General features: G+C 56.0%; 2 protein-coding genes across 4 annotated transcripts; both read left to right on the top strand.

Annotated features, from left to right (window-relative positions):
- Window positions 1-4570: 4570 nt before the first annotated feature.
- LOC141978834 (monocarboxylate transporter 13-like) lies at window positions 4571-10863 on the top strand. Of its 3 annotated transcripts, none has more exons than XM_074941162.1 (5): window positions 4571-4644; window positions 5281-5537; window positions 5749-5892; window positions 6917-7684; window positions 9911-10863. In XM_074941162.1, exons 2-5 carry the CDS (start codon window positions 5321-5323, stop codon window positions 10063-10065), a joined length of 1284 nt encoding a protein of 427 aa, XP_074797263.1. In that variant the 5' UTR covers window positions 4571-4644; window positions 5281-5320; the 3' UTR covers window positions 10066-10863. The 3 variants fall into 3 exon arrangements, with proteins under 3 accessions (XP_074797263.1, XP_074797264.1, XP_074797265.1); XM_074941163.1 differs by having other exon boundaries at window positions 5254-5537; XM_074941164.1 differs by having other exon boundaries at window positions 4573-4644; window positions 5312-5537.
- Window positions 10864-11776: 913 nt separating this feature from the next.
- On the top strand, window positions 11777-17953 carry LOC141978886 (monocarboxylate transporter 13-like). The gene is made up of 4 exons (XM_074941232.1): window positions 11777-12026; window positions 12375-12518; window positions 14280-15047; window positions 16944-17953. The coding sequence occupies exons 1-4, from the start codon at window positions 11822-11824 to the stop codon at window positions 17204-17206; spliced, it is 1380 nt and encodes a 459-aa protein (XP_074797333.1). The 5' UTR covers window positions 11777-11821; the 3' UTR covers window positions 17207-17953.
- Window positions 17954-18410: the final 457 nt, after the last annotated feature.

The following is an 18410-nucleotide window of genomic DNA, read 5'->3' as shown; positions in this document are numbered from 1 at the left end:
CAGCTTCGGTACCAGATGGCTGGCGGATGGTTAATGTTATGCCAATTTTTTCGAAAGGCTCCAGAGGTGCTGTTTGCCTTTCGTTCTATTCACTGCGACTATAGCCAGTGGGCTAGCTTGCCTTTATTATATTGACTGCCAGCCAGTAAACCAGAAGGTTTATTAGACGACAGGAATACAGTCCAAAACAGAGCTTATAGGTACAGAAAGCAGGACCCCCTCAGTCAGGTCCATCTTGGGGGGTCGGGAGCCCAGACCCAGGGTCTGGGCCTCCCTCTGTTTCCCCAGCTAGCTCCATACTGAAACCCCCTCCAGCCCCTCCTCTGGCCTTTGTCTCTTTTCCAGGCAAGGAGGCCACCAGACCTCTTTGTTCTCCAACACCTTCAGTTGGCACGTTGCAGGCCATCAGTTGCCAGGAGACCGGGTGTCTGCAACAATCACACACCCTTATCCCACCACCTAGATACTTAAGAACTGCCTAGGGGAAACTGAGGCACCCACACAGTATTCAGAGAAAACATTAAGAACATTCCCACTTCGTCACACATGTGTCAACCACGGAGGTGTCCTGGCAACGAACTGACGAACATAACAGGTACATGAGATACATCAAAGGCTACCCAGCTTGCTTGCCTATATATTGTTTCTTATTTTCTTATGGGTTTGATTATTTGTTTGATTATTATAGGTTTATATTAGAGTATATTTTGGCTGTAACACAAGGGACCTGCAGCCCACACCCTGTATGTTGAGCTAAGGTGAAGTTAGCATACATATGTTTGGGACTTTTCACCTAGATAGATGGTTATGAGCTAAAACATAAGGTCTGCGACCTTTAACATAGATGATGTGTTAAAGCAGGTTGGTCTATGGGCTTTCCTAAGTTCAGACCCTTTTAAACTTAGGAGGAACACCACAACTCGGTGTGACGAAGTGAGGCTTTTCACCTTGTTATGTTGCATGTGAGTTTTACACAGTGTGTGGCTCAGTTTCCCTGAGTTCTGCACCAATGCCTAAGGGGTGGGTGTGACAGGTTTCCCCCCCGGAACTATGGTACCCGCCTGATCCACCAGCCGGGGCTCCCTTCACACTGTACTGCTGTGACAAGCTACAGACACGCTCTTGGTCTCACACTTTCACCAGCGCACATTCAGGTAGGGACACAGCCAGTGGTGGTAACATGCCAACAGGCTTTCTGACCAGCCCCTGCATGGGAAAGCTTCAGCTGAGGAAGTGCCCAGATACTCAAAACCCAAAATTATACCATCCTGCACTGCACAGGGAACTGTACAGCATAAGCTCATGAAATTCACCCCCTCTCTCAATGTGGAGAGGAAATATTCACAGCTTTCCATCCCTCGTTATCATAGAATCATAGAATTTCAGGGTTGGAAAGGACCTCAGGAGGTCATCTAGTCCAAACCCCTGCTCAAAGCAGGACCAATCCCCAACTAAATCATCCCAGCCAGGGCTTTGTCAAGCCTGACCTTAAAAATATCTAAGGAAGGAGATCCCACCACCTCCCTAGGTAACGCATTCCAGTGTTTCACCACCCTCCTAGTGAAAAAGTTTTTCCTAATATCCAACCTAAACCTCCCCCTTATGACTCCCACACACTGGTTTCAGACAAAACAAAAACAAATTTATTAATTACAAAAGATAGATGTGAAGTGATTCTAAGGGACAGCAATCAGATCAAACCCTTCTCCGGTTCAGTCCTGGTTTCTCGGGTGTTTCCAAGCATCCCCTTTGGGCAGACAGTCAGTGAAGAATAACCATGATGATGTCACTCCCATGCATCAGTAGGAGCATCACCAGCAGATGGAGGGAAGTGATTATTCCCCTCTAGGTGAGGCCACACCTGGAGTATTGAGTCCAGTTTTGGGCCCCCCACTACGGAAAGGAGGTGGACAAATTGGAGAGTCCAGCGGAGGGCAACAAAAATGATCAGAGGGCTGGGGCACATGACTTATGAGGAGAGGCTGAGGGAACTGGGGTTATTTAGTCTGCAGAAGAGAAGAGTGAGGGGGGATTTGATCGCAGCCTTCAACTGCCTGAAGGGGGGTTCCACAGAGGATGGAGCTCGGCTGTTCTCAGTGGTGGCAGATGACAGAACGAGGAGTAAAGGTCTCATGTTGCAGTGGGGGAGGTTTAGGTTGGATATTAGGAAAAACTTTTTCATGCGGGGGGTGGTGAAGCACTGGAATGGGTTCCCTAGGGAGGTCGTGGAATCTCCTTCCTTAGAAGTTTTTAAGGTCAGGCTTTGTGACGAAGTGGGACTGTTCTTAATGTTTCCTCTGAATAGTGTGGGGGTGCCTCAGTTTCCCCTATGCAGTTCTTCGGTATCTAGGTGGTGGGATAAGGGTGTATGATCATTGCAGAGCCCTAGAGGGCAGGTGTGTGCAGGGGTCTAGACACAGAGAATGGCCGACACCCTGTTTCCTGGCCACTGATGCCCTGGGCCCTTCCCCCCTGCAAGGTGAGAGCTAAAGGGTTGGAGAACAAAGGAATCCGGTGACCTCCTGGCCCGGGAAAGGGACAAAGCCCAGAGGAGGAGGGGCTGGAGGGAATTTCAGTTTGGGGCTGGCTGGGGACATGGAGTGAAGGGCAGACGGGGTTGTCTGGCTCCCTGGCCCCAAAATGGACCCAGCTGAGGGGTCCTGTTCTCTGCACCTACAAGCTCAGTTTTAAACCATGTTCCTGTCGTCTAATAAACCTTCTGTTTTACTGGCTGGCTGAGAGTCCCGTCTGACTGCGGAGCTGGGGGGCAGGACCCTCTGGCTTCCCCAGGAGCCCCGCCTGGGCGGACTCGCTGTGGGAAGCGCACGGAGGGGCAGAGGATGCTGAATGCGCCGAGGTCAGACCCAGGAAGGTGGACGCTGTGTGAGCTTCTTGCCCTGGAGACAGTCTGCTCAGAGAGAGGAGGCTCCCCCAGAGTCCTGCCTGGCTTCATAGGGAGCAGTTCCAGAGCCTTGACTCGGTGACAACTGGTGTCAGCAGTGGGATAAACTGCACCGTGGTTGGAGCATCCTGCAGTAAGTGACTGGAGAGCAGTAAAACGAAGGGGGATTAGCGGGAGACGGGTGGGCTGGAGGCTCCGAGAGGTGCAGTTCCAGGAGGCGGAGGAGCCTACGACTTAACCCCGAGAGAGAGTGGACCCCCGAGAAGGGCTGTCGATTCTTCCCAGGGAGCGGGGGGAGCTGAGAGCGCAGGCCTGTGAGTCCGTGAGCACGTGGGAACAGCGAGGAGATGGCCTACCACCATCTCCTTAAGGAGGACATTGTAGACCTGTGCAGGGAGAGAGGGCTGCCCACTGGAAAGCTCACTGAGGCACAGCTGATTGCTCGGTTGGAAGAGGAGGATCGCACCAAGGAGCCGGTTCCTGACTCAGCTGAGGCCGCGAGAGAGGCTGGGAACTGCCAGGCAGCCCCCGGGCCTGCACCAGTTCCCGAGCGAGCTGGGGCCCAGGGAGGGGCTGGGAGCAGCCAGGCAGCCCCGGGATCCACCTCCCCGACCAGCAGGGGATCTTCACGGCCCATCGGTGGAGCTGCGACTCTTGGAGGTGGAGCTGAAATGGAAATTGCAGAAGGACCTGGAGAGGTGATGGCAGAGTTGCAGCTGGGGAGAGTGGGGATGATCTGGGAAAAGGGGTAACCAGTGAGGTGGCAAACTTGGCCGATAATTAAGATAATTAAGTCCCAAGCAGACTGCGAAGAGTTACAAAAGGATCTCTCAAAACTGGGTAACAAAATAGCAGATGATATCCCAGCCCCACCCCACTGCTCTAACCACCAGCCCCCACTCCCCTCCCACAGCTGGGGAGAGAACCCAGGAGTCCTGGCTTCCAGCCCTAAGCCACCAGCCCCCACTCCCTTCCCAGAGCTGGGGAGAGAACCCAGGAGTCCTGGCTCCCAGCCCCCCCCCCCGCTCTAACCACTAGTCCCCACTCCCCTCCCAGAGCCAGGGAGAGAACCCAGGAGTCCTGGCTTCTAGCCCTAACCCACCAGCCCCCACTCCCCTCCCAGAGCTGGGGAGAGAACCCAGGAGTCCTGGCTCCCAGCCCCCCCCGCTCTAACCACTAGCCCCCACTCCCCTCCCAGAGCCAGGGAGAGAACCCAGGAGTCCTGGCAGTGCCCCAGGTACATTCCTTCTCAAGACCCATAGTTGTCTCAGTCCTGCCCTTAAAGCAGGGGGTTCTCAAACTTCACTGTGCCCCCTTTCTGACAACAAAAATGACTACATGACCCCAGGAATGGGGACCGAAGCCTAAGCTCGACTCCCACTGCCCCGGGCAGGGGGAACAAAGCAGAAGCCCGAGGGCTTGGGGCCCGGGCGGTGGGGCTCAGGCTTCGGCCCGGGGTCCCAGCAACTCTCAGCCAGCTCTGGCAGCCCCATTCAAATGGGGGTACCGACCCACCGTTTGAGAACCACTGTCTTAAAGTGAAGGGGGAGGGGGAAGGAGCCAGTGGCCTGGCTGGGGGGCGGGGGAGCGGAAGGAAATTCTTGAGGACACAAAGTGGACTTTGCCCCCCCTATTTACCGTGTGATCCGAGTCGTCCCCCCCTCGGACACGGCCTGCAGCCCCCGGCCCCCAGCCTGTCCCTGGCGCTCCTGGGACTCCCAGAGCTCAGCGCAGACCCAGAGGTAGCTGGGAGCCAGGACTCCTGGGTTCTCTCCCTGGCTCTGGGAGGGGAGTGGGGGCTGGTGGTTAGAGCAGGGGGGAATGGAAGCCAGGACTCCTGGGTTCTCTCTTTGACTCTGGGAGGGAAGTGGGGGCTGGTGGGTAAAGCAGCGGGGGGCTGGGAGCCAGGACTGCTGGATTCTCTCACCGACTCTGGGAGGGGAGCAGGATCTGGTGGTTAGAGCAGCGGGGGGATGGAAGCCAGGACTCCTGGGTTCTATCCTTGGCTCCGGGATAGGAGCTGGGTCTGATGGTTAGAGCAGGGGGAGCTGGAAGCCAGGACTCTAGGAGGGGAGTGGGGTGTAGTGGTTAGAGCAGGGGGGATACTGGGAGCCAGGACTCCTGGGTTCTAACCCAGCAAGGGGAGCGGGATGTAGCGGGGGTGGGGGAGGAGGCTGGAAGCCAGGACTCCTGCTTTGTGTCATCAGCTGTTCTGGTAAGTTGCTGGCAGGAGCCTTTGTCTCCCTGTGCCTCAGTTTCCCCAGCTGCGTCTCAGGAATTGAGGAGACTAGCTTGCCAGAGGATCCACAGCATCAAAGTTCATGGACTGACCCTCGTCTCTTTCCCTTCAGCTGGTTTGTTTTTCCTTTCCACCCCAGCCCCCAGCAACTTCTGATCTCCTGTCTCCAGGGAACAGCGATGGGGCACCCCACGGCAGAACTTGCATGCCCTGAACCCCCCGACGGGGGCTGGGGCTGGATGGTGGTGCTAGCCGGCTTCCTTCAGTCGGCGCTGGTTTTCGGGGTGATCCGCTCCTTCGGTGTCTTCTTCATGGAGTTTGTGGGGTACTTCGGGGAGCTGGCGGGGCGCGTCTCATGGGTGACCTCCATCGGGATCGGCGTGCAGCAGCTGGGGGGTGAGTGAGGGACCCCGGCGGGGGTGGGGGGGGCTAAGATCTCAGGGACAGAAGTGGAGTAGCCGGGAGCCCCCCTCCCCCAGCCACCGCTCCCCAAAGAGCCCCTGCTGGAGGAAGCCCAGAGCTCCCCCCCAAGCCCACTCCTCCCCCAGAGTCAGCTGCATCGCAGGGTAACAGGGCCCGCCCCATGTCTCTCTGCCGCCCCCTGCAGGTCCGGTGGGGAGCGCCCTCAGCACCCAGTACGGCGCCCGCCCCGTGGTGATGGCCGGGGGCGTCCTCTCGGGGCTGGGCATGTTCCTGGCGTCCTTCGCCACCAGCCTGACCCACCTGTACCTGAGCATCGGGCTGCTCTCAGGTAGGTCCCCCCTGAGCCTCCCCCCCGCCTCAGTGCCCTCTGGGAGTATCCTCGTTCAAGGCTGGGAGCAAGGGCTTCTGGGTAACCCAGTGCACCATGGTCTAGTTATAGTTGCCCAGGGAGCAGGGGCTCCTGGGTAAAATCCAGGCATCTGTGTCCTCAGGTTAGGGTCCTGGGGCGGGGGTGGGGGTCTCTTTTAGGGTTCTCCAGTCATTCCTCCTCCCAGAGGGGTCCTAGACATTAAGACCAGGAGGGGACCATCCAATCTGGCCTCCTGCACCATCCCTGCTGCCTACTCCTCCTTCCAGCCCATATCTGGTGGTCGAGCTAGACCATGGCACACTAAGCAGTGGAAAATCACACCCACACCCACACCTCCCAGGGCCTTGGTTCTTGAGCTGTGTGATGCCCATGGCCCAGACTCTGCTGCCCCTTCTGAGCTCTAGAACCCTCTGATCTGGATCATCCATAGTTGCTCTAGCCCAGATCTCCATGCTCGCGAGCGTGGCCTAGGTTGCCACAAGGCCAATTTCCTGCCTAGCTCAGGCCAGTCCATTTCACCCAATTCCTTCCCCGCCACAGCTCCGGCAAGCTAGAGCAAGGGCCAGAGCAATGATCTAGAACCCAGCACAATGGCAGCTGGCACCTAGAACCCCCCACTCACAGGCCTCACCAGGAGTTCCCCTCCCCCCATCCCAGACCCAGCCTGGCTTGAGATGACGTGTCTCTAATTGCTCATGACTCTCCCACCCCCAGGCCAGATGCTAAAGGGACAATGGCTCTTTCTCCCCAGTCATGTCCTGCAGCCAACCTAGAACATACAATGCTTTGGGTTACCTAGAACATACGGCATGTGTCACCTAGACCCCAGAGTATCTAACTGTTTAGACATCCTAGAACATACAATGCTTTGCGTTATCTAGAATGCTCCATTCAGCCTGGTGTCCCACCTGCCCCATCCCCAGATCAGACCCACCAATCCTGGTTTTGGTCACCTGTTCCCTTTCCTTCCCCCCCCCCGCAGGACTGGGCTGGGCCTTGGTCTTCACCCCTTCCGTGGCTTCTGTGGCCCGGTACTTCGGCAAGCGCCGGGCCTTCGCCACGGGCCTGGCTGTCTCGGGGGCAGGCCTGGCCTCCTTCGCCTTCTCCCCACTCTTCCAGCTGCTGGTGGACACCTACGCCTGGCGGGGGGCCCTCCTGGTGGTGGCCGGCATCTCCTTCAACCTGGTGGCCGCTGGGGCCCTGCTGCGGCCGTTGGAGCTGGAGGGCAACAAGGCATCCGTGCCGGAGGCGGGGTGGCTGCAGCTGCCGGCCTTCTCCTCTTTCTGCTGGCCACGCCTGGCCTGCCACAGGCCCTTCCTCCTGTTCTCTGTGGCCTTCATCTTGGTGGACGCCGGCTACTACGTGCCCTACGTCCACCTGGTGCCCCACGCCCGGGAGCTGGGCTTCGACGAATACCGAGCCGCCTTCCTCCTGTCCTCGGCTGCCGTGGCCGACCTGTGCGGCCGTGTGGTGGGCGGCTGGCTGGCCGACCGCTTCGCCATCCGCCTGGTCCACAGCCTGACCCTCTGGACCGTCCTGACGGGCCTCTCCATGATGCTGGTACCGCTGGGGCAGAGCTACTCCCTCCTGATGGGCCTCTGCGTCTTCTACGGCTTCTTCGCCGGCGCCCTGGTGCCCCTCCAATTCTCCAGCCTGGCGGAGATCGTGGGAACGGGACACATCATGGAGGGGATTGGGCTCATGCAAATGCTGGAAAGTGCTGGCTCCCTCGTGGGGGCCCCTCTGTCCGGTAAGGAACCAGGTTCTCTTTCCTACTGGGCTGCCCCGTCCCTTTTGGACCCAGTATTTGGAACGGTTGCTGCCAGGAGAAATTGAGGAAGGAGGCAGATAAAAGTCTTTCCTGACAAGTGGTCCCAGGCAGCCCACCGTCCTTTGCCTGGTCTCTGACACATCCCCAGGGGCTGGTAGGGGAACCCGGGCCTGCCCTCTACTCTGGGTTCCAGCTCACAGGCTCTCCAGTCACTGCCCTACGTCCTGGCTTCCCCCTCTCCCCTGTCTCTGGGTTCACCAGCCTCCCAGTTCCCTCCTCCCAGGGAACAACTATGGACTACCCCCTGGCGTCCCTACTTGGCCACCATCACCCCTTCCAGTCTTGTGTGGGGGTGGACACCCACTCCCACAAGTTCTAAGCCTTTCTTGCATGAATTCATCAATCTAGCTTCATAGAGAGGGCTGTAGGGAGGGAGGGAAACAAAAAGGAAGGTGACCCATTAAATTACAGGTAACCCCCAGAATTAAACCTTCCCCCAAAACAAGGCCCTGGCCTGGGACTCGGAAGACCTGGGTTCTAGCTGAACAACATGTTCTAGGTCACCCAAAGCCTCCCATTGTCTAAATAGCCCTAGGAATATGGTCGAAAGGGGATGCCAATCCTGGGTGCTAGGCTGTGGCACTCCGGGTCCTAGGTAGCTCTAACAACCCTAAAAAGCCCTAATCATATGATCTAAAGATGACTCCAATCCTGAGAACTAAATCGTGGCATTCTGGGTTCTAAGTATGGGTTCTAGGTAGCCAATAAACCCATGTGGGCCTATGTAGCCTGAAATCATGTAGGCTAATGCCTGATGTAGGCCAGCTAGCTAGAACATTATTCGTGATTGATTACCGTAGACATAGGAGCCCTTGTCATGGACTGGAACTCGATTTTGCTAGGTGCAGTATAGAATCCAAAGATGGTGTCAAGGAGTCCCTGGGCGATGCTCTGGAACTGCTTCCTACGAAGCCAGGCAGGACTCTGGGGAAGTCTCCTTTCTGGGAGCAGACTGTCTGCAGGACACACAGCTCCCCCGGCTCCACCTTCCTGGGCCTGACCTCGGAGTATTCAGCATCCTCTGCCCCTCCGTGCGCTTCCCACAGCGAGTCCGCCCAGGCAGGCTCCTGAGGAAGCCAGAGGGTCCTGCCCCCCCAACTCCTCAGTCAGACGTGACTCTCAGCCAGCCAGTAAAACAGAGGTTTATTAGACGACAGGAACATGGTCTGACACAGAGCTTGTAGGTGCAGAGAACAGGACCCCTCAGCCGGGTCCATTTTGGGGGGCAGTGAGCCAGACAACCCCGTCTGCCCATCACTCCATGTCCCCAGCCAGCCCCCAACTGAAACTCCATCCAGCCCCTCCTTCTCTGGGCTTTGTCCCTTTCCCGGGCCAGGAGGTCACCGGATTTCTTTGTTCTCCAACCCTTTAGCTCTCACCTTGCAGGGGGGAAGGGCCAGGCCATCAGTTGCCAGGAAACAGGGTGTCGGCCATTCTCTGTGTCCAGACCCTCTGCACACACCTGCCCTCTAGGGCTCTGCAACGATCATACCCCCTTACCCCACCCCCTAGATACTTAAGAACTGCCTAGAGGAAACTAAGGCACCCCCACATTGTTCAGAGGAAACATTAAAAACAGTCCCACTTCGTCACAGATGGTCCTTCCCCCAAAGCCCTTACCATCTAAGTATAAGACAAGAGACAACAGCAGGATATGTATAGAATATGGTGTTCTGGAGTCTAAGTATCACTGAAAATGTGTATGAGATAATCCATGACCGTGGTCTGCATAGTCCCATGAGACTGTCAAGCAGATATGTTCTAGGCTGTCCAAACCACCAGGCTTTGGGGTTCTAGGTAGCCCTTTCAGTACTTTCTAGGTAACCCATCACTTCGTACCATCTAGTCTGTCTAGACACCAAGATGTTCTGTGATTTAGGTGACACATACAGTACTTTCTAGATAATCCGTGCAGGATGTCTAGGCAATGAGGCATTTTGGGTTCTAGGTAATGCATATTGTACACTCTAGATAACTCAAAGCCACATATGTTCTGGGATGTCTAGAGAATTAGATATTCTGGGTTCCAGGTAACATGTAACACAAAGACTTGTATGTTCTAGCATGTCTAAATAATTAGATGCTCCGGGTTCTAGGTGACACATGCCGTGTGCTCTCGGTAACCCAAAGCATTGTATGTTCTAGGTTGGCTGCGGGACATGACTGGGGACTACACAGCCTCTTTCATTGTAGCAGGGACTTTCCTCCTCGCTGGAAGTTTGCTCCTTTTTGCTCTGCCAAATTATTTCTCCTGCCCCGTGGACTCGACAACTGAGGAGGAGACCAGGGGAGACCCCTGAGACTTTAGCTCCTGGGGGGTTGTCCCAGAGAGCCAGATCAGAAGCGAGAGGTCAGTAGGAGGCAGAGAAGCGAGTACTGTATACGGAGCCAGCCGATAGGTGTCTGCTTCTTCGCTGACCATTGTAAGACGGTTGGAGGATGCATAAGAGATAGAAGGAGGAAGCTACCCAGTCCAGATTCACTCCTCTTTGCAAACTGGTGTCCAAAGCATCCTAGATCTTTCAGGCTAGAAAGGACCCCAATGGTCCCCTAGTCTGACCTTCTGCATGGCACAGAGAACTCCAGCCATTCCTGCCTACAGCCCATATCTGATGGTCGAGCTAGCCGTCTTGATTTAAAAGGACACGTGTGACGGAGAAGAGGCCACCACTCTAGGGGAAATTGGCCCCCCTGGTTAATCGCCCTCCCCATGAAAAATTTGCGCTTGATTGGCCGAGCTAGTGAAGGTCGTCTCCTCCCTTTGACCGCGTTTCTCTGTCTGTCTGTGCGTAACACAGTCGCAACCGGCCGCCCCGGCCGGTCGGTTCCAAACTTTCAGGGCACGGTCGAGGCATTGATAGCTAGAACCCTGTTGATTTAGGGGGAGATTGGAAAACAAACTAAGTGGGGAGAGGGACACACGGCGACTCTGCCAGACCCTCTGTGGTGAGGGTCTCTAGCTCAAACAACCGGTTGTTGATGGCAGAAATGTGATGCCTTGACTAGCTCGGCTTCCTTCCCCTGGAGTTGCACACCCTGAATGGCTTTCGTGACGCATGTCCCCCCCCCGCAGAACTGGCCACAGCCTTCCAGTGAGGCTGGAGAGACCGGGGAGCCAGCTCCGTGTCAGCCCAGCTCCAGAGATATTTATACAAGGACCCCTCGCCCGGTGCTGAGATTCGGCCACCTCTGGGACGGGGCGGCTGGTTATCCAGGGATCCCTCACCTGGTGCTGTGATGCAACCACCTCTGGGGTGGGGCAGCTGGTTATACCTGGTGCTGCCTTGCCCCAGCAGTGGCTGCATCTCAGCACTAGGTGAAGGGCCCCTGTATAACCAGCCGCCCCACCCCAGAGGTGGCCGCATCTCAGTGCTGGGTGAGGGATCCCTGTGTAACCAGCTGCCCTGCTCCAGAGGTGGCCGCATCTCAGTGCCGGGTGAGGGATCCTTATGTAACCAGCTGCCCCGCCCCAGAGATGGCCGCATCTCAGTGCCAGGCAAGGGGTCCCTGGCTAACCAGCTGCCCCCAGTTTTCTCCCACACCCACCAGGGGCCAGAATGATGGGGTTCATAGCTTAGCAACACATGGGGAGTGGGAAAGGGTGGGGCTGCCAGTAGACGCCTCCTCTCAGCTGCGGACTTCGCCTCACAATTCACTGATAAGGAAGCCCAACCTTTGAGACCCGGGTTGCCGTCTGGTGCCAGGCACCCTGCTGCTGTTTGCCGGGTCCCCGGAGCCGGGAGAGGGTCGAGGGGGCCTCTGTGCAGCCCCACCCACCCCGAGGTTAACAGCCACAGGGTCATTCTGCAGGGCACTTGCTGGGGTGCAGCCACCTCTGGCGTAGGGCATGGCTGCTGATTCATGGCCCGACCCCCCTGCTGCGCTGCCCGGGGACCGTTCATCGTGGAGTCACCTCTGGGGTGGAGCAGATTGATCAGCTACACAGCAATGTTGCACAGAGATTGCTCACCCAGCACCGAGGGGCTACCCCCTCTGGGGAGGAGTGAGGCAGCTGATTATGCCAGACTCGCCTCCGGCGCTCTGCACTGAATCTCCATGGAGCGCCCCGTCCTCTCAGAGCCCCCCGATGGGGGCTGGGGCTGGCTGGTGGCCCTGGCAGTCTTCCTGGAGTCAGGGCTGATTTTTGGGGTGATCCGCTCCTTCGGGGTCTTCTTCGTGGAGTTTGTGGGGCACTTCGGGGAGCCGGCAGGGCGCGTGTCCTGGGTCACGTCCATCACAATAGCCATCCTGCTGTTTGCTAGTGAGTATCGACTCTCCGGCCTTCTCCCTCCCCGCTTTATCCAGAATGTCTCATCCCTCGCCCGGCGGGGTGGCTGGTTACACAGGGACCCCTCACCGGGTGCTGAGATGCGCCCACCTCTGGGGTGGGGTGGCTGGTTATACAGGGACCCCTCACCCGGTGCCGAGATGCAGGCACCTCTTGGGCAGGGCGGCTGTTTTTAACTGGGATTCTCCCAACCCCACTTATTGCACCATCCTCCAGGACAGGAGGGTGCTCTGAGCTCCACATACCTCCACTCCTCCCCCAGAGTCAGCTGCATCGCAGGGTAACTGGGCCCGACCGGTATCCCTCTGCTGCCCCTTGCAGGTCCGGTGGGCACTGCCCTCAGCACCCAGTATGGCACGCGCCCCGTGGTGATGGCCGGGGGCATCCTCTTGGGGCTGGGCATGTTCCTGGCGTCCTTCGCCACCAGCCTGACGCACCTGTACCTGAGCATCGGGCTGCTCTCAGGTAGGTCTCCCCTGAGCCCCCCCCTGCCTCAGTGCCCTCTGGGAGTATCCTCACTCAAGGCTGGTAGCAAGGGCTTCTGGGTAACCCAGTGCACTCTGGGACCATCCTCACCCAAGACCAGGAGCAAGGGATTCCGGGTAGCCCCAGTGCACCATGGGAGTCTAGCCCATTGCACAGGCCTCTTCCTGGAAGCAAGGCATTCTGGGTAAAATCTGGACAGAAGGATGCTCTGGGCTTGGGCAGTGAGGATTGACTGGCCCTTGGCTGTAGCTTAGAACCTTCTATAATGAAGGATCTGGAGAACCAGATTCTAGAACAGCAAACCCGGTTCTAGATCAGCAAACCCTGGTCCCAATCCCAGCGCAACGAGGATCTAGAGCTTTGAGGCTCCAGCCTTCACTATAACAAAGGGCTGACCCGGCCCAACGAGCTGTGAAATCTCAGCTCCACTCCCTCCTCCCCAGAAGCCTCCAGTGTCCGGATAATGCGAGGGAGGACATGGGGGTTTTGGTGTGTGGGCAATTCCCGACCAATGCAGGGGTGGGGGGGGGGAAGGAGGGCTGTGCATTTTGGGTCAAAACTGACATTTGTCGAAGTTTGCGGTGCATCGAAAAGTCTGAACCAATCTCAGCTTTGCATGTTCTGATTTCGAGCACGTTTGGAAACAGAGTTGAAGGAAATCTGGACCTGACAAAATGAGAATGTTCTACTTTGGGGGGAGGTTTTCATGCCACACACACACCCCAATGCGAAATCAACACAGATCCATCGACCATTTTGGTGTAATCTGAGCTGCATTTTCACAACTCGAATATGTTCTAGGTAGCACAAACAGGATTCACGATGGGTTCTAGGTTGGCTTAACATGGGCCATTCCAGACGCACGATAGCTGTACAAGCTGGAGTCTACTTCAATTCAATAGGTTCTAGGTAGCACAGACAGGAGTCATGCCTAGTTCTAGGTTTGTCTTAACACAGTGTGCTCCAGATGCATCCTAGCCCTGTAAGCTGTAGTCTACTCCAGCTCCAGATGTTCTAGGTCGCACACACAGGATTCATGGTGGGTTCCAAGTTGACATAGCATGGTGCATTCTAGATGTGTCCTAGGCCTCTACGCTGTAGTCTACTCCAGCTCCAGACGTGGTAGGTCACACAAACAGGATTCATGGTGGGTTCTAGGTTGGCATAGCATGGTGCATTCTAGATGTGTCCTAGGCCTCTACGCTGTAGCCTACTCCAGCCCCAGACGTTCTAGGTCACACAAACAGGATTCATGGTGGGTTCTAGGTTGGCATAGCATGGTGCATTCTAGATGCGTCCTAGGCCTATACGCTGTAGTCTACTCCAGCTCCAGACGTTCTAGGTCACACAAACAGGATTCATGGTGGGTTCTAGGTTGGCATAGCATGGTGCATTCTAGATGTGTCCTAGGCCTCTACGCTGTAGTCTACTCCAGCCCCAGACATTCTAGGTCACACAAACAGGATTCATGGTGGGTTCTAGGTTGGCATAGCATGGTGCATTCTAGATGCGTCCTAGGCCTATACGCTGTAGTCTACTCCAGCTCCAGACGTTCTAGGTTGCACAAACAGGATTCATGCGGGGTTCTACGCTGGCTCAGCATGGTGTAGCCTAGACGCATCCATACAAGCTGTAGTCGACTCCGACTCAAACCATTCTAAGTAGCACAATCTCCTGGCTCAAAGCAGGAGAGCCCACCTATCCAACCCCCATAACCCCAGTTCCTCACCTCTCTTGCAGGCTTCGGTGGTGCGCTAGTCTTTGCCCCTTCAGTGGCCATGCTTGCTCGTTACTTCAAACGACGCCGGGGGCTGGCCACCGCTGTGGCCTTCTCTGCACCTGGGTTGTCCTCGCTGGCCTTCTCCCCCCTCTTCCAGTTCCTGGTGGACTTCTATGGCTGGCGTGGAGGGCTCATGATCGTGGCGGGCCTGACCTTCCACCTGGTGGCATGTGGCACCCTCCTCCGCCCGCTGGTCCTGGCAGAGGACTTGGCTCTGGCACCAGCCCCACAGAGGTCGTGGCTGGCGAAGCTGTCTTCCCTGTTTGGCTTGGCTTTGCTCGCCAGTCGGCCTTTCCTGACCTTTGCTGTAGCTGGCCTGTTGATGAATTTGGGCTACCTTGTCCCCTTTGCCCACCTAGTGCCCCACGCCCGCGAGATAGGCTTTGATGAATACCAGGCTGCCTGCCTCGTGTCCGTGATGGGTGCCACCGATCTGTGTGGCCGCCTGGTGGCTGGCTGGCTGGATGCCCGCAGGGCCTTCCGCCTCCTTCACATCCTGACTCTCTGGATCCTCCTGACGGGCGTCACGCTGCTCCTGGTTCCCTTTGGGCACACCTATCCCATCCTGATGGGCATTGACATCTGCTATGGGTTCTTAGCTGGTGCCGTTATCCCACTGAAGTTCTCCAGCCTGGTGGAAATCGTGGGGACTGGTCGGATCTCAGAAGCTACTGGGCTCATAAACCTACTGGAGAGTTTTGGGGCTCTGGCTGGCCCCCCGTTATCTGGTAAGGTGTTGGAGTTTGCCTTTCTCCCCCGGCTTTAGGCAGCAAGCACCTCCCATCCCCTGGCTGCTCATTCCACGGTCATGGATCAGCCAGAATGAAGTGGCCAGGGAGGTTCTGGTGACCCACAAGCAGGAACCAGGTTGTAGGTGATCTCTTCAGTCGGGGGACCATTTCACCCACCCTCTAACCTTTGGGGTCACTGCTGGGGCCATGGTTTCGTCATTCACAGACCCCTAAATTTGTGCATTCTAGGTAGTGCTAGCCCTATGGGCTGTACGCAGCTCTAGAACCTGGCTTTCTGAGTAACTGGAATGCTACATGCTTAGGTTCTAGGTAGCTCTAACCCTCTGTGCTAGACATGACTTCACATCCCAGCTGTCTAGATTATCTGAACACTAGAAGGCCCGGGTTCAAGATAGCTGTAACCATATTGGTTAAGGACAACTCCAGTACTTGGCTTTCTGGATAGTTGGAACACGATATTCCCTAGGTTCTAGGTAGCTCTAACGCTGTGGGTCATGGGCATCTCCTGAATCCAGCTTTCTAGGCAATTGGAACTCGATCTGCTCTGCGTTCTAGGTAGACTTGTGTTTTCCAGGGAGCCCTAAACCTGTAACCTGCACACAACTCCAGGCTCAAACTCTCTTGGTGACTACTCCAGCTTATGTTCTAGAAATCACAACCTTGCTGGGCTGTGAATAGTGTCACGGAGTCCCCGGGCAATGCTCTGGAACTGCTCCCTACGAAGCCAGGCAGGACTCTGGGGAAGTCTCCTCTCTGTGAGCAGCCTGTCTGCAGGACACCCAGCTCACACGGCTTCCACCTTCCTGGGTCTGACCTTGGAGCATTCAGCATCCTCTGCCCCTCCGTGTGCTTCCCACAGCGAGTCCGCCCAGGCGGGGTCCTGGGGAAGCCAGAGGGTCCTGCCCCCCAACTCCACAGTCAGACGGGACTCTCAGCCAGCCAGTAACACAGAAGGTTTATTAGACGACAGGAACATGGTCTGACACAGAGCTTGTAGGTGCAGAAAACAGGACCACTCAGCTGGGTCCATTCTGGGGGGCCGTGAGCCAGACAACCCCGTCTGCACTTCACTCCATGTCCCCAGCCAGCCCCAAACTGAAACTCTCTCCAGCCCCTCCTCCTCTGGGCTTTGTCCCTTTCCCGGGCCAGGAGGGCACCTGATTTCTTTGTTCTCCAACCCTTTAGCTCTCACCTTGCAGGGGGGAAGGGCCAGGCCATCAGTTGCCAGGAAACAGGGTGTCGGCCATTCTCTGTGTCCAGACCCCTGCCCACACCTGCCCTCTAGGGCTCTGCAATGATCATACACCCTCATCCCCCACCTAGATACTTAAGAACTGCCTAGGGGAAACTGAGGCACCCCCACACTATTCAGAGGAAACATTAAGAACAGTCCCACTTCGTCACAAATAGCTCATAGCCTCCATTGTTGTGCCTAACTTTACCCATGGGACTTTTGTCGCAATTCCAATCTTGCTGCATTTTAGATACCTACCGTTGGCTGCATGCTGGGTTCTAGGTAGCCATAAGTAGTTGAATCCTAGGCAGTGCCTATGAGCTATAGTCAACTCCAGCTTAATATGTCCTAGGTAGCACAAAGATGATGCATTCTGGGTTCCAGGTAGGCTTAACATGCTGTGTTCTAGATGCATCACAATCACATAAGATGTTGTCTATTCTGACTCCGCACGTTCTAGGTAACGCAAATAGGCACGCTGGGTTCTAGATTGGCGTAACAGGGTGTGATCTAGATGCACGATACCATATAAACTATAGTCCACTCCAACGCGGTACATTGTAGGTGTCACAAAATGATGCAAGCTGGGTTCTAGGTACCCCTAATATTGGTATAACTTGTGTTCTTTTGTGTACTAGGTTTCCTAAGGGACATGACTGGGAGCTACACAGTCTCTTTCATAGCATCTGGGACTTTCCTCATGGCGGGGGGCCTGGTCCTCTTTACGGTGCCAAACTTTTGCTCCTGTTCCACTGCTTCTCCTCCCAAACAGCCAGGTGACCCAGAGGATGCTGGGAATTTAACCCACCAGAATGGAGACCACCCCTGCACAAGGGAGCCCTGGGCGCTGAGCTCTGGGAACGGCCCAGGACAACTGTCCCCACTTAAATCAGGACAATAACGTCCTAGAGAGGAGTGAGATGAAGTGACATTGGAAATGGGGGAGGAGGGTAATCAGAGCAGGCTAGATTCTGAGCTCAGTTCCAGTGGTGTAAATCCAGAGTAACTCCAGTTCAGTTAATGGTGTAAATCCAGAGTGGCTCCAGTTCGGACAATGATATAAGGACCAGACTCTGAGCTCAGTGATGCTAGTGTAAATCCAGAGTTCAGTGTAACAGCCAGATTCACATCTCAGTTCCACTGGTGTAAATCCAGAGTCATTCCAGTTCAGTCAATGGTGCAAATTCAGAGTCACTCCCAAACAATAAAAGCCATAAGGACCAGACTTTGATCTCAATTCCACCGGTGTAAATCCAGAGTCTCTGCAGTGCAAAAAGGGCCAGATACTGAGCTCAGTACCACCAGTGTGAATCCAGAGCCACTCCAATTCACTCAATGGTGTAAATCCAGAGTCACTCCCAATCAATAAAAGCTATAAGGACCAGACTTTGATCTCAATTCCACCGGTGTAAATCCAGAGTCGCTGCAGTGCAAAAAGGGCCAGATACTGAGCTCAATACCACCAGTGTGAATCCAGAGCCACTCCAATTCACTCAGTGGTGTAAATCCTGAGTGACTCCAGTTCAGTCAATAGTTTAAATCCAGAGTCACTCTTCTGAGAGGGTTACTCCATTTTTACACCTCAGGTCCGCTCTTCCACTGGCTTCTCCCCTTGAAGTTTGTGTAGACCCTACTGAAAAAACATTTGCCGGAAAACCACGCTCTTGGCATTAAACGCAGGGTAGGCACCAGGTTCACCCTGGGAGCCGAGCCCGCGGCTGACCCCAGAGGCCCTTTTGAAGCTTCAGCTGTATTTCTTATCAGCAGCGCCCAACCCCACCTGCCCTTATCTCAGTGCCCCAGGCCCACGGGCAAGCCGGGTCAATGGGACCCTTGGAGGGCAGAGACAGGGAGGCGGAAAGGAGACAGGCTGGAATCATGCGTGAGGTTTCGGGGGGTGTGGCTGAAAGAGGCTATGGAGACGTTGCAGATGTGGGGCGTGGGGACAAGCGGGGACTCCTGGGTTCTCTCCCCGGCTCTGGGAGGGGAGTGGGGGCTGGTGGGTTAGAGCGGGGGGGCTGGGAGGCAGGACTCCTGGGTTCTCTCTTCGGCTCTGGGAGAGGAGTGGGGGGTGGTGGGTTAGAGCTGCGGGGGCCGCGAGCCAG

Source organism: Natator depressus, chromosome 28 (genome assembly GCF_965152275.1).
Source record: "Natator depressus isolate rNatDep1 chromosome 28, rNatDep2.hap1, whole genome shotgun sequence".
NCBI classification, from domain to species: Eukaryota; Metazoa; Chordata; order Testudines; family Cheloniidae; genus Natator; species Natator depressus.
This window is presented reverse-complemented; position numbering and strand designations above follow the sequence as displayed.

Coding starts and splice junctions, on each gene's coding strand:
- LOC141978834 (XM_074941162.1), top strand. CDS start 5,321: ATGGGGCACCCCACGGCAGAACTTGCATGCCCTGAACCCCCCGACGGG. Junction 5,538..5,748: donor CGGCGTGCAGCAGCTGGGGG/GTGAGTGAGGGA, acceptor CGCCCCCTGCAG/GTCCGGTGGGGAGCGCCCTC. Junction 7,685..9,910: donor CGTGGGGGCCCCTCTGTCCG/GTAAGGAACCAG, acceptor TGTATGTTCTAG/GTTGGCTGCGGGACATGACT.
- LOC141978886 (XM_074941232.1), top strand. CDS start 11,822: ATGGAGCGCCCCGTCCTCTCAGAGCCCCCCGATGGGGGCTGGGGCTGG. Junction 12,027..12,374: donor AGCCATCCTGCTGTTTGCTA/GTGAGTATCGAC, acceptor TGCCCCTTGCAG/GTCCGGTGGGCACTGCCCTC. Junction 15,048..16,943: donor GGCTGGCCCCCCGTTATCTG/GTAAGGTGTTGG, acceptor TTTGTGTACTAG/GTTTCCTAAGGGACATGACT.